The sequence below is a fragment of the Equus przewalskii genome, chromosome 3 (assembly GCF_037783145.1).
Source record: "Equus przewalskii isolate Varuska chromosome 3, EquPr2, whole genome shotgun sequence".
Taxonomy (NCBI): Eukaryota; Metazoa; Chordata; class Mammalia; order Perissodactyla; family Equidae; genus Equus; species Equus przewalskii.
The window spans coordinates 35,128,790-35,145,601 of record NC_091833.1 but is presented as its reverse complement, the minus strand read 5'-3'; the positions used below and the strand labels follow the sequence as shown (position 1 = coordinate 35,145,601).

Sequence of the window (16,812 nt, the reverse complement as noted above, 5' to 3'; positions counted from 1 at the left end):
GCGGTTTCAGTTCCACCCCCTAGGGGGAGCAGTTACAATCCCTCCCGCTTAACAGATGAGGAAACTGAGGCACAGAGAGGCATCCCCCATCTCCTGCAGAGCTGGGCAGAACCCACAGACCACAGACATCAGCTTGTTGGCTCCCCTGTGTCACAGGCAGTGGGACCGAGGCCCAGAGTGGGGCCAAGACAAGTTTTCCGACTCCTGGCGTGGGCTGTGTGCCACCGTGTTGCCTCCTTCCAGAACCTCTTCCTGATGTCCCAGCCCACGGCCAGCAGCCCTTCTCCCTTGGCCCCCAGGCAGCTCGGGTGCCCTGTGCCGCACCTCGAGGAGAGCACGGCAGGAGGGGGAGGGGTGGCCGTGTGGTGGGGCAGCAGCCCCTGGACTCTGGACCCTGCCACCTCCCCCTGCCATCCTGACTCTGTTTCCTCCCTGCACAGAGGCCCTGGCCACCCCTCTGGCCCAGTGGGAGGGTGGGCAGCTCTGCCCTGGGCTCCCAGCACCCCTTAGCCCCACCCTGGTATCCCACGTCGGGCACTGCCGTGTGCCCTGCTTGCCACTGTCCCCTCTGCCGAGCTGGTCCTGAGCCACCTCCCTCCACGTTTGTCTGCAGCTGTCCTGTAGGGCTGGCTTGGCAGCCCCTTCCTCCTGGCCTGGGGTGACCCTCACCCACCCGCCTTCCATTTTCTGGCCTGGACCTGCGCCATTTACGAGGGTGTCAGCTGTGTCCCTGGGTCTCCCTCAGTTTCTTCATCTGCAAACTAAAGGTGACTACATGTCCCTCGCAGTGCCCGGGGACAGTGATGGCGATGGCCGTGGTGTGTCCCCCGTCCTTGCTGCCTTTCTCTGGGACACCCGGCAGCCTCCTGCCATCTCTCCCTGGCCCACTGTCCTGTCAGCTCCCAGTGCTCATGCTGGCCGCAGCACAGCATCCCTCCACCACGTCGGTCACGACTCCCCGTGAGCCCAGGTCATCCCGCCCACGCCGGCCTATGGGCACAGGCACCTTGGCACTGTGTCCCACTGGCCACACCTGTCTCCTACAGGCTCCTTGTGAATGGTACCAAAACACCTGCTCAGAGGGAGGATTGGGTGAGGGCCCCACGAGCCGGGGACCTGCCCACCCGTCACCACCACAGCCCTCATGCTGCGTGTCCACCCTACTCTTCGAATGGGGAAACCGAGGCTCGGAGCAGGCGCCCCCACTCCAGCTCCTGTAGGAAGGACGGGCCAGGGAAGGTCCCGGCGAGTTCCAGAGCCTCGTGGCTCTTCTCCCACCTGAGTTGGAGGCCAGCCTCAGGGACACGTCCCAGGAACCACATGCTGACACAGGGTCCCATGTGTCTGATGTCCCCTTGGCAGACACCGTCTCCCTGTGGCCATGGCCATGGTGTCCGGCCCTCTGCATGGACCGTCCCTCTCCCCACCTTCCCTTCCTGACCTGGCACCAGTGGAGACCAGGGGTCGGTCCCTCCCTCTCTGGGCCTCAATTTCCTCCTCTACAGGACAAAGATCTGGCCGGCTGGATGTGGGCCAGGGCCTTTAGGCTCCAATGCACCTTCGGGTGAGGGTTCGGGCAAGGGTCTGTGAAGGGTTAAGCTGTGCTGGTCGGGGGGACAGGCGGCCAGGGAGCCCTTTCCTGCCCAGCACGCTTTCTCCCCGCGCCACCCCCATCCTATTGTTCCTGGCTCAGGAAGATGCATATTTCCCTCATGAGGTCACTGCCCTGCCACTGGCAGCTCCTGATGGGGCTGGGGAGGTGAGCTGCCCCGAGGCAGGCCCTGTCCCCCTTTCTTGGAAAGTCTTTGGTGCCCACCTCCTCCCCAGCTGGATTTCTTCTTTCTCTGCTGGAACCTGAGGCTAATTGAAACCTCCTCCAGCCTTGCCCACGTCTTAGCCAAAAGCTATGCCACCTCCTCCAGGCAGTCTGCTCTGATGCCCTGAGCCTCCTCAGCAGGCACAGTCATAGTGAGACCGCGTTCATGGCACTTAGACCAGCAGCCCCACAAGCCACATAGACCAGGGATGTTTTGAAAGACCTAAGTCCTGGCTGTACCACTACGAAAGCCCTTCTCCTCTGAGAGCCTGTTTCCTCATCTGAGCAACGGCGGGGTGGAGCGTTGGCCAGGAGTCCACTATCTAGGCCAGTTTTCTTCTGCTCCCGTGCTGGCCGAGGTCACTCTTGCTCTGCTGGCCGGCCTCTCGCCCACCCCCAGTCCCTGCTCACTGGGGAGGGACAATGAACTGGGGGCATAACCTGAACCCCTTCTTTATCCTGCCCCCCAGGCTGCCCTGCTGGGGTGGGAGCCAGCGGGTGCAGCTTTCCCAGCTCATGTCCCCTGGGCTGGCATCTGGGGCTGTCCGGGCACCACCCGCCTGCCCGGTGCCAGCTTCCTGGCAGGGCTGACAGCAGAAGATGGAGTCAGGGAGACCAGCCAGGGCCAGCCCATCTCAGCCTGTCTCTGGGGGAGCCGGGTGCTCTGGTGGGACAGCTGCGCCGGGCCATGCTGGAAGCATCCCGGGGCCCCCAGGAGAGCTGAAGGCTCAGCGTGCTCGTCTGTGTGGGCAGAGAGCTCACCTCCTGGCCTTTCTCTAACTGTTCGCTGTGTCCCCAAGCCTAGACAGTGCCTTCCACAGGGCGTTAGCTGTGTGTTAAATGAATGAATGAATGAACGAATGAGGGACTCTCAGGCAGGCCTTGTGCGTGCTGTGGTCCACAGTTGGTCCTCCCAGGGTGGGGGCGGTGCCATCCGTGCCCTGAGCTGGGGCTGCTGTGCATCCGTTCCCAAGTGCCTCCCACACCCTCCCCTCTGACCCCGCTCCCTCTGACTCTGTCTCTGATTTCCCGCTTTTGGCAGCCAGAGCTTCTTGGAGATTCTTTCCCTCCTGCTCAGCCTGGGGGTGGGGAGAGGACGGGAGGCCCTGCGCCCGCGCACCTCGTGGCTCCACTGGCAGCCGCAGTGCCGGCCTGGGCTGGCCCCTGCTCTCGGGTTCTGGTTTCTGAAATCCTTCACTGATTTCAGGGGCTGTCTGCTTGTTTTTTATTTTGGTAAAATACATATAAAATTTACCATCTTAACCATTTTTAAGCATACAGTTCAGCGGTATGAAGTATGGTCTCAGTATCGTGCAGCTGTCACCACTGTCCATCCGCAGAACTTTTCATCTTCCCAAACGGGAACTCTGCCCCCGTTAGACAGTGACCCTGTGCTCCTCTTGCCGCAGCCGCAGGCTCTGCTGGCAGGCCCGGGGGAGACCGTGGGAGATGTGGAGGCGCCACCGCATCCCTCTTCCTGGGAAGCTCCGCCTCTGGGAGCTTCCCTGGTGCCTGTGCCACGTTAGATGCCCCTGTCACAGGCTTTTGAGACCATCCGTGGTCACGTGTGCTTGTTCAGTGTCTGGTGTCCCTGGCGGATCAGAACAGGAGTGCCTCAGGGCAGGGCCTTCAGAGCAGATCTTCAGGAGAGAGGTCCTCCAGTGGGGGGTGCGCAGGTGGATGAAAGACTGGATGGGTAGGTGGGATGGGTGCCTGGACAGACGGATGAATGGGTGAATGACTGGAAGGTTGGATGGATGGATGATGGGTGGGTGGGTGGGTGGCTGGCTGGCTGGCTGGATGACTGGAAGATGGGATGGATGGATGCATGGATGGATGCATGCATGCATGGATAGATGGATGGATGGATAGATGGATGGAGGGATAGATAGATGGATGGATGGATGGATGGATGGATAGATGGACGCATGGATGGATAGATGGACGCATGGATGGATGGATAGATGGATGGATGGGTGGGTGGATGGATGGATGGATGGATGAACACCTGGCTAGAGAAGATCTCACCAGGCTGGTACAACAGGGTGGGTGCTGCCCTCTCTGGGGACAATGCTGGGTCTGGCGCTGTGGTGGGGAGAGAGGCAAAACCCAGTAGGCTGAAAAGTGCGACACTGGAAACAAGAAGGAACTTGAGAAGCCTTTGCCTGAGACGCATTTCCCTCCTTCCTCTTGGGCCAGATCAGATTGATTTTTTTTTTTTTTATGAAAATGTATAATTGTTGAAAAACTTTAGATTTAAAGAGTTGAGCTGATCACTATAGCTGGCATGCGTAATGGAAGGAGGAGGCGTCCTGACGTTAGGGACAACTCCTAGGGGAGCGAGAGGGGTGCTGTGTGTCCAGAAAGGAAGGCAGCAGGTCAGGAGTTCGGACCGTCTGCGATGAGTCTATTTGGGGCCCACCATGCTGACCACGTGGTTCTCAGGTTTCCTCATGGCTGGGTTGAGAGGAGCTTGGTCAGGTGTTGGAAGGGACTGAAGCCCTGCATCCCAGCCCTGCACTCAGCACCTCACACCCGTGATTCAGTTTAACCCTCCTGACACCCCTTCAGGCAGGTGGTGTTAAGCCCCTTGTATGGATGTGGAAACAGACCTGGAGGGCGAGCTGACCACACAGGCTATGAGGTCCGGCTGAGAGTTGGACTTGCTGCGTGGCCGGCGGATGGCTCTGTCGAGGAGTGCTGGCTCCTCTAGCCACCATCTCCTCTCGCCTCTGCAGCGCCTGAGCCCCTATTTGGGCCAGAGGCTCGGAGGGAGGTGGAGATGGAGAAGGGGGATGGGCGAGCCAGCCTGGGCCCCCTCCAGAAGCCGTCCTGCGTCCTGAAGATGTGAGGAGGAGGTGTGGACCGCCCCTGGCACTGCCAGTGTTCCTGGGCCTGGGTGTGGGGTCGAGTGTTGGCAGCGGGCCGCGGGGTCTCAGTAGTCTGAGTTCTGTGAGGGAGGAGCCCCTGCTCTGTCCCGGCCTCTGGGATGACCGTTGAGGGTGTCCAGCTAAGGCCTGTCTGCACCACAGGGGCCCCAAGACCGATGCTTCCTTCTAGCACAGAAGAGGGTGCCATCGTCACCAGCTAGTGACCGGCAGCAGCTCCCTCAGCGCCATTCACATGTCCTTATCTCCAGAAGACCCCGGGAAGGTCATTGTGATCCGGGCAGCTAGGCGCTAAGGCCATGCCCCGAGGGGACCCCGGGCGGGGTGCAAATGCCTCTTCCAGACAGTCGCGATCTGCTGGCATCCTTCCCAGACATGCTCCCAAAGGGCTTACTGCAGCGCACCCCGCCTGGCTCTGCTGGCCCCCAGGGGCGATGGTCTGTGTAGCCAAGTCCGTGGCCAAGTTCAGGTCAGCCGGTTTCGGCCCTGGCTGTCCAGGTCGCTGCTGGGTGGAGGTCTCAGTCACTGCCAGGCTGGTGACTTGCTTCTGGGGGTCTCAGGAGTCTGGGGGGCAGGAAGCGTGGGTGGGATCCTGGGCCCCTCTCTCAGGGACTGTGTCCAGGGCAGGCTTTTTCCGTGCCTCTAGGTGGGAAGAAGAGGAATCGGGTCCCCTTGCTCGGTCACAGATGTCTGGGCTGTGAGGCTGGCTTGTCCAGGAGGGGACAGATTCCTGGTGGCACTGGTGCCTGCAGTGGTCTGCTTGGTCCTCTCGGGCCTTGGGTGGACGGGGCTGGGGTCAACCTGGGCCTGCTCACCAGCAGCAGCGACTGAGGAGCGGGGCAGGCAGAGGTGGCTGCAGCCCTGGGGCTCACCAGCAGTGCCACGTGTGCTGGCCCCCGTGGCAGCATGTCGTGCCTCTGCTGGCCCAGCCCCCTCGGGTAGCCCAGGAAAGTCTGGGTGGGCCCCCAGTTCCCTGGTGATGAGACCCACATCAGGACACAGAGCATTTCCTACGCCATCTCCTGACGACCCTCAATTCTGGGACACAGGCTCCGCCAGCACACAGCAGGCCAGGTCCCCAGCCACCCTGATGTGCGTTGTCGAGACAGCGTCAAGTGGGCCAGGCTCAGAAAGGGCCCCCGGTGGGAAGACTGTGTTTGAGCTGATAGGAGGAGAGGCGGGAACAAGCCACTGAGACATGGGCCACTCGCAAAGGCAGGTCAGGAGCCGGGCTGAGGCCATGTGCGATACCACGTGCGGATGCTCTGGGGAGCATGGCCGTGGGGGCCGGGTGAGTGGCGGGTGCCAGGATGGGGCTGCTGCTGGGCGCACGTGGGCATCCTCATGGCTGTATGTGACTGAAGGCTTGGGGAGCTGGATCCCAAAGTCAGTTGTGCTGTATCTTGGTTGAAAACAAAAAACTTTAAAAAGGAGAAAAAGCAAGTTATGAAAATCAGTCATGACCTTGGTATCTGTCCACAGGAGGGTGGACACCACATTGTCATGTGTGCCTGGGACACATGTGACCTGTGCCACTTGGGTCCATGTGGAACAACCCCCAAACGGAATTTGGGGAGCAGAACCAGTTGTAGGAGGACACAGTGTGGCAGTGTGATGGTGTGACAGTGTGTGCTGAGAGACGGATGTGTCATATGCTAAGCGGTCACTCACACCTGCAGGGAGGCGGGCAGCCTCACAGGGACAACCAGCCCAGCCCAGGCAGCGATGTTCTGGGGGCAAGGCTCAGGGGAGATGTGTGGGGGGTGCTGTTCTGGGGAGATGCTGGGGGAGGTTCTGGGGAGATGTAGGGGGTGCTGTTCTGGGGAGATGCCGGGGGAGGTTCTGGGGAGATGTGCGGGGTGACGTGGGGGAGATGCTGGGGGAGGTTCTGGGGAGATGTTGGGGTGACGTGGGGGGTGATGCTGGGGGAGGTTCTGGGGAGATGTGCAGGGTGATGTGGGGACGATGCTGGGGGAGGTTCTGGGGAGATGTGGTGGGTGGGGTGGGGTGGGGGTCGATGCTGGAGGAGGTTTTGGGGAGATGTGCGGGGTGACGTGGGGGGTGATGCTGGGGGAGGTTCTGGGGAGATGTGCAGGGTGATGTGGGGACGATGCTGGGGGAGGTTTTGGGGACGGGTGTGGGGCTGGCTGGCCCTGCTATGCGGCCGTGGTAACCTGTCTCCTCCCCGCAGCCTGCCTGTTCCGCTGCAACGCGCTCTCGCTGGTCTACCTGCTGTTCCTGCTGCTGCTGCCCTGGCTCCCGGGCCCCTCCCGGCACAGCCTCCAAGGTAAGGGCTGGGGGGCATGTCTCGGGGTCTTTGTCCAGGTGGACCCAGCCCAGGCACCTGGGAGCAGGGGGGTCTTGGGCCTCGGGCCGAAGCCCTGGGCAGCAACGGACTTTCTCTGCGGTTTAACAGCCGTGGGTAAAGGACGAGCACCTCGTTTCTTGTCATAGACCTCCGGCTAGTTTCAGAATCTCTTTTCTGACCTGTGTTTCAGGGAGCATGCTAAAGGTAATGGGGGTGGTCAGATGGACTCCTCCATCCCTGGGCGTCCCCCCAACAGGAGGCTCAGGCCCAGTGCTGTGGGCTGGCCGTCCTCCCACTGGCTCCCTCTCTCATCCCCCACCCAGCCCCCAGCACCGTCCACACAGCCCCTCTGCCCAGCCACCACGTCAGCTCTCCCTGCCCTCGCAGAGTCAGGCTCCATCTTGGCTCTCTTTTTTTTTTTAGATTTTATTTTTTCTCCCCAAAGCCCCCTGGTACATAGTTGTATGTTCTTCGTTGTGGGTCCTTCTAGTTGTGGCATGTGGGACAGTGCTTCAGCGTGGTTTGATGAGCAGTGCCATGTCCGCGCCCAGGATTCGAACCAACGACACACTGGGCCGCCTGCAGCAGAGTGCGTGAACTTAACTACTCGGCCACAGGGCCAGCCCCATCTTGGCTCTCTTGGCGTTCCAAGGGGCCTCAGTTTAGCTCCGACCACCTCGTAGGTTGGGTAGCTGGGCACACATGTCTCCTAGGTTCTGAGCTCCTGGAGGGCGGGCGCTGTCTCAGACTTCTGTGCCCACAAGACAGACAGAAGTGGGAAGGCCCATCAAGGGGCTGTGCCACAGGAGGGTCTAGACAGTGACGACCATGGCACAGCCATCCAATAGGGGCTGGGAGCTGAGAGCTGTCACCTGTTGGAGGGGGACAGGGCCACATGGGCACCCTGCTCCCTCTCCTGCAGCCAGATGACGTGGGGACAGACGGTGGCAGGGGCCCAACCCCTCCATCCTGGGGCCCCTCCCACCCACCCTCTGGGTACTTCAGTGTCCATTTTTGTCCCATCTCTTCAGTGAGAGCAAGTACTCAGGGCCGTGTTCCCAAGGCTGCATGCATGCCTGTGGGTGGGAAGGGCCCTTAGGTGTTGGAGCATGAGGAGAGGTGCCCAGGCCTTAGAGGGGATCTCCAGGAAGCAAGTTGTCGGTGGTGTGGGCCCCAAGGCCCGGCAGGGATGGGCGACAAAGCAGGGCCAGGGTTTGGACGAGAATCGTGAAGGGTGACAGGACCCCGTCCCCGGGGGGTGCTGGGTGCAGCACACTGGCTGCTTTGGGGCCTCTGGAGTGTCCTGTGGCTGCTGGACCAGTCCCTGCACCGAGTGGCTTAAATGGCATACGTGTGCCTCTCACAGTCAGGGGCGGAACCAGTACCATCTCTCGGCTAAAATCAGGTGTCACGGGGCTGGTGCCTCCCAGAGGCCCCAGGCGAGAATCTGTTTCCTCGTCTTCTCCGGCTTCTTGGCTCCTTGCCCGTCTCTCCCTCGTCCAGGCTGGCAATGGCTGGTCATGTGTCACCCCTGTCACTCTGTGACCCTCCCACCCCCTCCCAGTGTTAGGACCCTGTGATGACGTGGGGCCCCCTGGGATCCGGGATCAGCTCCCCTTTTAAGGTCAGCTGATTGGCGACCTTGATCCTCCTTTGCTGTGTAAGAAAACATATCCACAGGCTTCCGGGATTGGGGTGTGGACATCCCTGGGGGGTCAATGTTCTGCCTCCCACAGGGTGACAGGTCACCCCCTCCCTGGAGTGTCACATCTGGCTCTAACCGCGTCGTCTGTCCCCCTCCTTGCTCCGGGCGCTTGCAGAGGGCGCTGGTCTTGGAGTGAGGGTAGAAGTCAGGGTGCAGAGAGGATAAAGCCTTTGGGGAAGGGCCTCCGCACAGGCGCCTTGCTGGAAGCTGCTGGGGACCTGAGGCCACACCCCTCCCAGGCCGGCTGGGGCAGCTGTCGGCTGATTCCCAACTCAAGCCATCCGGGTCCACCTCCCCCCTGAGGAGGGCCTGCTGGGCAGCCTGCATCATGCCTTCCTCTTCACTCTGTGGAGCCAGTTCTGTCTGTTCCCAGGCCCTCGGCTAAAAGCCGCCTGTCCCTTAAATATTTCATGCCCTGTAGGCAATTGGGAACACTCTCCTCTAGTCAGCCGTGAGGACGCGCAGCTCCTGGCCAGGGCAGGAGGCCGGAGTCGGGAGGGTTGGGCAACAGGGGAGGGGCACTGGGAAGACCTCCCTGCCTGATGTCCATCTGTCTATCGGTCTGGACTCAGAGGCCCTTCAAGGACAGGGGGACTGCTGGGTTTTTCCGGGCGGGAGAGAGGAAAATGTGAGGCCTGCCCGTGCCTGAGCGCCTGGCCGAGGGCTGTGAGCTGTGCAGCGGCCGGGCCTGGGCGTCTGCCCCTGGTGGAAGGTTTGACGCTGCCTGGGCCCCTGTGGGCTCTGACCCCTGGCCCCATCCCTGCGTGGGTGTCCGCTTGACCTCGGGAGCCGGGAAGGGGGCTCCCTGTGCAGGGAGGAGAGAAGGTGGGAGTGTCCTCTCAGTGTTTCTTCAGGATGGTTCTGGCTCCTTCCTTCGTCATCGTGCCCGGCTCTGGGGGTGGGCCAGGCATGGGGGCTGGGGTGGCGGGCGGGGACCCATGTGCCCCAAGAAGGGCAGGGCAGGGTGGAGGTGCAACAGAAGCTGCAGTAGACCCTGGGGACAGCTCCTGGTGACCTGCTTAACATTTAGGGACCCGAGGAGGCCCCGTCCCTGCCTTAGAGCAAAACACCCCAGGCGGCCCTGCCCCTCAGGCCTTAGCTCGCCTTTGATTCAGGTGGGGTGTGTTGGCCAAGGGCCAGTCTGGTTTGCTTCTCAGAGGGTGAGGAGCCTAACATTGGTGGGATGAAGGGACCAGAGGCCCCTGTGAGTAATCCCATAGCCCTTGCCCAGACGCCGGCATCCGGGGGTCTCAGACCTATGAGCAGATGATGCCCCCACCCAGTCTCAGCAGAGCGGAGCCCCCAGGGCCTCATGGCTCAGACTGGATTCACCCCCTGGCCCATCCCTCTTCTGCCCCCGCCTGTGGACCACCCTCCGTCTGATGGGGCCTCGGACATCTGGAGGGTGCCCCTTCCCTCGGTTTCTCAGAGCACATACTGGAGCACCCTGTGTGCCACTCCGAGGGACCCCCACAGGCACCCCACGCACCAGCCTCGGCCCTTGCTCAGCTTGTCTTGGGTGGGGGGCTCCTCACGGCACAGGAGCTCTGCCCTGGCGTGGGCGCTGCACCAGCCCCAGAAGAGGGTTCTGTGCGCCAGGCCTTTGTGGATGGCGGGTCAGCAGGGGGAGGGGGGAGGACACTGAAGGGGCAGCAGGGAAGCCTGGAGGGCGGCGGGCCGGTGGTCTGTGAGCCACCACTGGTGGCAGCGGGAGTCAGGACCACTGCCGAGGGCAGGGGACGCCCTGGAGCCTTTGCAGACTGAGCAGCCCCATCAGGCCAGTTCTGGGGGCTTAGACCCAGGGCTCCCACTCAGGGTCAGACAGATCAGACAGCTGCTCTTCGTGCACCCCGTTTGGCCCCCCCACTTCCTTGCCCTGGGATCCACAGCCTCCCAGCCCCACTTCCCATCTCCCTGTGGAGTCCTGCCCGAGCTGACGCCCTGCGGGGGAGCCCTGCTCCGTAGGATGGGTGATTTCTGGGCCCACCCTCCCCACCATGGACAGAGGATGGGGCAGGGAGCAGGGACAAGGACAGGCCATTCCCCGTGGACTCCCTCCTGCCCCACAACAGGTCTTTGTCCTTCCATGATGCTCCCTGCGTTATGCAGGCCCCATGTGGAGGAGTGAGTGACCCTCGGTCCCAAGGAGAGAGGCAGGCAGCACCTTCCTGCAACTGTGGTGTGGGGTCCAGAGCCCACGCCCACCTGGAGCCGCTCCTCCCCTGCCTGCGGATGGCTCCGTCCCGCACTCAAGGCCGGACCTCGGCGTCCACGGGGACCTGTTGCAGCACTCCCGTGAGCCCCACCACACCCTTTGTACCTCCTGGGCATGTGCAGGGGCCCCTCACCTCCTGACCCCCTGCCCACCCAAAGCCAGAGCTCCCTTTGGGCTCGCCCATCCCTGCTGTCCACCAACCCTGTGACTCCCAGGGCGCTGGCTGCTCTCCCAGCCTGAGGCTGGGCTCGGGGGCGATGGCGGGAGAGCAGCACAGCTGGGACAAGCACGTGCCGAGTGCCGGGCAGGGTCTCCCCTGGACTGGGGTCCGGCCAGACGCCCTCCCTGGGGGTCAGACTGGCAGGAGGCGAGGCAGAGGTGCTGATGGGGTGAGGGGGGCCGGGGCTCAGCAGTGCAGGAGTTTGAGATGCCACCAGACCCCAAGGAGGCGTCAGGAGCTCGGGGCTCCAGGAGTGTGCGGGCTGTTAGAGGCAGACGTTTGGGGTGCTGGCAAGTAAAGGGGGTCCACAGCCGCCTCTGGAGGAGAAGGCCAGGTTGGGGCGCCTGCCTCGGCCTCTGTCTGCCCCACAGGTCAGCATGGGGTTCCCGTCCCAGCGGTGCCTGGTGGAGCCTCCCGGCCTCTTCTGCTCCCTTGCTGCTCCAGGCCTGGCCGGGCAGGGAGTGCCAACACTGCAGGCCCAGGGCTCTGGCCCCTCTGGCCTTGCGCTGGCTCATGGTCCAGGACACTGTGTGGCCAGCCGAGAAGTGAAGCAAGAAGGAGAGGGGGCGGCAGGGGCAGGGGTAACTCTGACATGCCTGCTGGACAGATGTCCAAGAAGTGCTGGACGGGAAGGTGGTCGGGCAGGGGCCAGGTGGTCGGGGCATCCCTCTTGCCGAGGGGCCTTGGGCCTGGGCCTTCCCTCCCTGGCCTGTGGGCTCTCGAGTGGATGAGGAGCCCATCAGCCTGGCGCTCGAGGCTTCGGTCCTGGTAGCACGGCCAAGGCTGCCCTCAGGTCTCTGTGGCTCAGGAGCGGGTGAGTCCACAGAGTGGGGCCGGGTGCCCTCCTGCCGCATCTTCCCCTGAGACTTCCCACAGCTGCAGGAGGGGAGCCCCACGGGTGAGCCGGGCACGGGGGTGCTCTTCCTTCCTGGCCCTGTGGCTCCAGTGGGCTCCGGGTGGGGAGGCGGAGCAGGCGGCCCCTGGAAGGTTCTGTGCCCTGGGAGCCCTGCACGGCCGCCCACTGGCAGCCCAGCTCTGTCCTCCTGTGAGGAGGCCTGTGGCCTCTCGCTCTGGCCTGGGGCTCTGAGCAGAGGGGCCCAGCCGGGCCGAGGCCCAGTTGTTCCTGTTCAGTTTCCATTCCTCCTTCCCGCCAGCGCTTTCTCCCACAGGCCCCACCCTGCTCTCCCTCTCGCTCGCCCACCGCGGGTCAGAGGCCATAACTGAAGGGTCAGAATGTCAGGGCCGGGAGGGACCTAGAAATGAGTGAGGCAGAGGAGCTGTCCACATCCTGTCTGGGAGTCTCGCTGGGCTGCCCAGGGAGTCCCTCACCCTCTCTGATCCCGGCTTCCCTTGGTAAAGACAGATGAGCCAGCAGGCGACTGCGGAAGGACTCGGTCTTCACTGTGGACACTCACGTGTCACTCCAAGAGTGTCATCTGCTAGGCTGACCTGGGGAAGGGGACACAGGCCAATTCTGAGTCTGTTTAACAAACAGCAATTATGCTGCAAGATCGTGAACAAAATGGACATGGGCCCTGAGCTCGCCGGCCTCAGGGCAGGAGAAAGAAGGTCCTGGCTGATGGTGACCTTGTCTGTCCCCGAGCTCTGGGAAGTTGAGAGAGGTGCCCGGGCTGCTCTGCAAGTTCTTGGCGACCAGTCAGCTGGCCAGCAGGGGTGAGGACCCGGGGGCCCTTGCTGAAAGGCCCTGGGTCAGAGGAGGAGGAGGCGTCTGCAGCCCACATCCTAGACCCAGGATCCAGGGCTCAGAGTGCGGGAGGCAGAACCCTAGCGGAGGCCTCTGGTCCAGGGCCCCTGCACGATGCGAGCTGCCCACCCACTCACAGAGCAGAGGTGACCCCAGGGCTCCAGAGTCCATGCTGAGCACAGGCCATGGCCGCCCAGCCCTCTCCCTGCAGCCAAGACCTCCCTGCTGGGTGGGCCGAGTCCTGCTTCCCGGGGAGTGGGTTCTGCGATGTGCGGAACAGGCACTTGTCTGGGGCCACCCACCCTGGCCTGCACTCGGGCTCCTGGGCCCGGCTCTCAGACTCAGCTTCTCCCGAGTGGGGTGGGCCTCCCGCAGGGTTTGGGGCCCCCGGGATGGGTGAATAAGGCCTGGGAGGCTCCTAGCCCCACCTGGCACAGCAGGCGCTGGCATGTGGGCAGCCGCTGTTTCTGCAGTGACCCATACCGCGCACACGCTGGGAGCATTTAGCCCTACGACACCCCACCAGGACGGCAAGGCTCGCCCCACTTCCTCTGAGAGCCGAGATCCCAGCCCTGCCCCCTCCACCCGCCCATGCCGGTGCCTGTTTCAGTCCACACTGCGCAGTGACAAGTTTGCTGGATACGTGCACAGCCCTGCAGGGGGCTCCCCGAGCCCGGGGGCCATCCCTCTCTTTGCCGGCTCCTGCCCCCACTGCCCCACCGCCCCAGGGAGGGGAGGACCCAGGCGGTGGGCAGCCTGGGTGTGCTGTGCTCTGCACATTTCCTGCTGTGTGATGTGGGCCAGTGGCTTCCCATCTGTTCCTGTGTCCTCGTCTATAATCGAGGGCCACGAGGGTCAGTGGGACAGTGTTGGCGGGGTGGGTAAGAGCGAGCATGGCATGGAGTCAGCTGCTGATGGCCCCCTGGGACCCCGTGTCCGTGCTCAGTGTGTGTCCTGCGCCAGGTGGTCGTGGCCTGGCTCAGAGCTGAGAGCCGGGCTGAGTGGCCTCCGTGGGTCGAGCCCTTCCCTGTCTCCGTTCAGGCCCGGCCGCGTGCTGGCCTCACCCACGCCTGCTCTGCCCACAGGTCACACTGGCCGCCTCCTCCGAGCCCTGCTGGTCTTCAGCCTCCTCTTCCTGGCAGCCCACTTTGCCTTCCAGATATGTCTGTACACCGTGCCCCACCTGGACCAGCTTCTGGGGCCGAGCTGTGAGTCAGCAAGGATCGGGAAGGGGGTGCCTGGGGGAGCTAACTGGAGGGCCTGGGGAGGGTGGAGGGGAGAGAGGGAGCCACTCCAGCCCTGTGGGGCCTCAGTGTCAGTGTCCTCGGGGAGGTCAGCTTGCCCTGCCTCACCAGGCCTTGCCTGATATGGGCCTCCCCTGAGTACCTTTCTGTGATTTGTGTCCAGCTGGCCCAGTTAAGCGCCCTGGTAACGGCCGCTGTGGGGCTGGGCCGAGCACTGCACTGTGCTGATCCCAGAACCCAGGATCCGGCTCACGGGGCTGGATCCTGTCAGCAGGCTCCTCCCTGTCAGCATCTTCCTCTGGTGCGCGCTACTGGGGCTTAGAGACTCGGCTGGGTGGCGCCAGCTGCCCTCGGAGCCCTGCCCACCCCCACCCTGCGCCCTTTCACCCCTTGGACAGTATCTCTAGCTGGCATGCAGCCCTCCCAGCTCCACTGACATCAGCACCTGCTCCTCAGATGAGGGAGCCTGGGCTCCAATCCCCCTGCCTGGCTGGGGTGTCCCACCCCTGGGCCCTGCCTGGCGCGGCTCCCCCAGCACAGCGCTCAGCCATGGGCGTGGGCAGGGTCCGCACCGACTTCTCTTTTTATGCTGTGATGACTCTGTCCCTCCTGGTTCAGAAACTGAGACGTCAGGTGCCTCGAGGGTGCACGGGTCCTGGCAGCCCCCAAGGAGTGCCGGCCACGGCTGACGGCTCCCAGAGCCCTATCGGCCCTGCCGTGGCCACACACTGCCCAGCTGGGCCGTGAATCCCTGGTCTGCCAGGCGGAACAGGTGGGCCCTCAGTCCACCAGCTTGGGCCTCAGTCTCCCTACTGGTAAAGACAGCATTTTGCGACATCCCTGAGACCAGTCACGGGTGCCCTGGAGACCAGGGGTTCTGTGACTCTGGCCCCTGAGGGCCTCCTGGCGACAAGGAGCAGGTTGCTCAGTGCTCACCACCTGACCCAGGTCCTGTGCCTTCCTCTGCAGGCAGCCCCTGGGAGACCCTCTCCCGACACATAGGTGTCACGAGGTAAGAGCCCCGCCAGCATCCCTCTGGGATTTCCTGGGCCTGCGGCTGGAGCCTCCAGCACCCAGGGTCCCCCACACCCCGCTCCCCCGGCACCTACCCTCCTGGGCCAACCCGCAGGCTCTCCCTGCCCTTCACAGGTTGGACCTGAAGGACATCCCCAACACCGTCCGGCTGGTGGCCCCTGACCTGGGCATCCTGGTGGTCTCCTCCGTGTGCCTCGGCCTCTGCGGGCGCCTCACACGGGACTCCCAGCGGCGCCAGCACACCCGGGAGCTGGTGAGGGCTGCGGGCGGGCCGGACCGCGTGTCGGAGGGAGGGCTCTCTAGGGCTGTGTCCAGCCGTCTGAGGACGATTTTATGTTCGTTTAGTACAAACATGGACTCTTTAGTTGTGAGAGTTGGTATGTGCTCACTGTGAAGAGATGACACACCAGGGAGAGAGGTGTCGTCCCCCTGGGGGGCAGCAGTGTGGCGTGCCCCTCTAAGACCTGGGCCTGGCAGGGCTCCTTCTCGGGCAGACACGTGCAGGGAGCCCCAGCCAGCATCTGCGCCCTCAGACCCTTCCTGGAGGAGACTCCTGGTGGCCACAGGGCAGTAGGGAACCAGCAGCGTCAGAGGGCTGTCTGTGCCGGCCGTCAGGGAGCACCCCGGGACTGGTGGACAGATGGACAGATGCTGAGCAGCCACACCCACAGCAGGGGCATCATCGGTGGGGCTGCGGGCAGGGCGGGGCCATGTAGGCTCAGAGCCCAGCGAGGCCCTAAGTCAGACTGTCCTTGGAGGGACCATCCAGGGGTCTTCTTCGGGTGGGGCTGAGCACTGGGCCCTCGATGTCCTCTGTGGTCGAAAGCTCAGTGTCCTCTGCCCTGCACTGAGGCTGCGCTTGCCAGCCCAGCCTGGCCCCCCACACCTGGCCTCGGGCTCCATCCAGGGATCCCGGCACAAGAGCTTCCTCTGGGGAGGCCCTGGCAGCCACAGGCCCACCCCCCCACCACCAAGTCCCAGCGTTTACTTGTCCAACTGATGCTTGCTGGGCACTAGGGCCTTGACCTCCAGAGAGCCCAGAGAGGGGAGGGGCTTCCCAGGGCCACACAGCAGGTCAGGGGCGACTCTGCCTGCAGCTCATGTGGCCCCTGTCCCGCCCTTCCACGTCCTCAACCTGCAGGGCAAGACTGATGCCCCATTTCAAAGTGGGAACGCAGCCTGGAGGTCGAGGGGCTTCTCTGGGCAGTTGTGGGGGAAGCCAGGGCTAGGACTGCCCTTCTGGCTGCCCTCGGGACACCCCTTCCCTGGGCCTCCCAGCTCGGTCGGCCCTTCTCCAGCCCCACGGTGGTGTGTGGGCGCCAGCGGGTTCGTGGGCCAGGGCTGCCTCTGGCTTCCTCGTTAGTGGAGCTGGGCCTTCCCAGAACGGCTCTGCCGGGAAAGGCTGGACTCATCCCCCAACCTGGGGTGGGCGGGCTCAGCCCCACTCCGCGCTGCCATCGCCCCTCAGAGCACATGCTGCCCTGGCGGCACGTGGAGGCTGGACTCTGGTCTATAGGGCACTGGGACAGGCCCCCATCACTCGAGCGTCCTCGGTGGCAGATAGGGGCCTGCGTGTCCTGCCAACCCCAGATGGCTGTATAGACGCTGAGCGAGGAGGTAGGGGCACCCTTCCCAGGTGCCCACTTTTAGAGACCAGAGCCAGGAGCAACCCAAAT

General features: G+C 63.4%; 1 protein-coding gene across 5 annotated transcripts in view; it reads left to right on the top strand.

Annotated features, from left to right (window-relative positions):
* PIEZO1 (piezo type mechanosensitive ion channel component 1 (Er blood group)) overlaps nt 1-16,812 on the top strand; it is a 65,831-nt gene that overhangs the window by 24,643 nt on the left and 24,376 nt on the right. For 4 of the 5 annotated variants that reach the window (XM_070613968.1, XM_070613969.1, XM_070613970.1 and 1 more), the window contains exons 2-5: nt 6,896-6,991; nt 13,943-14,065; nt 15,071-15,113; nt 15,251-15,389. In XM_070613968.1, the coding sequence (XP_070470069.1) occupies nt 6,896-6,991; nt 13,943-14,065; nt 15,071-15,113; nt 15,251-15,389 (401 nt within the window). The remainder of the gene's footprint in view (nt 1-6,895; nt 6,992-13,942; nt 14,066-15,070; nt 15,114-15,250; nt 15,390-16,812) is intronic. The other variant, XM_070613971.1, reaches the window with a different exon arrangement.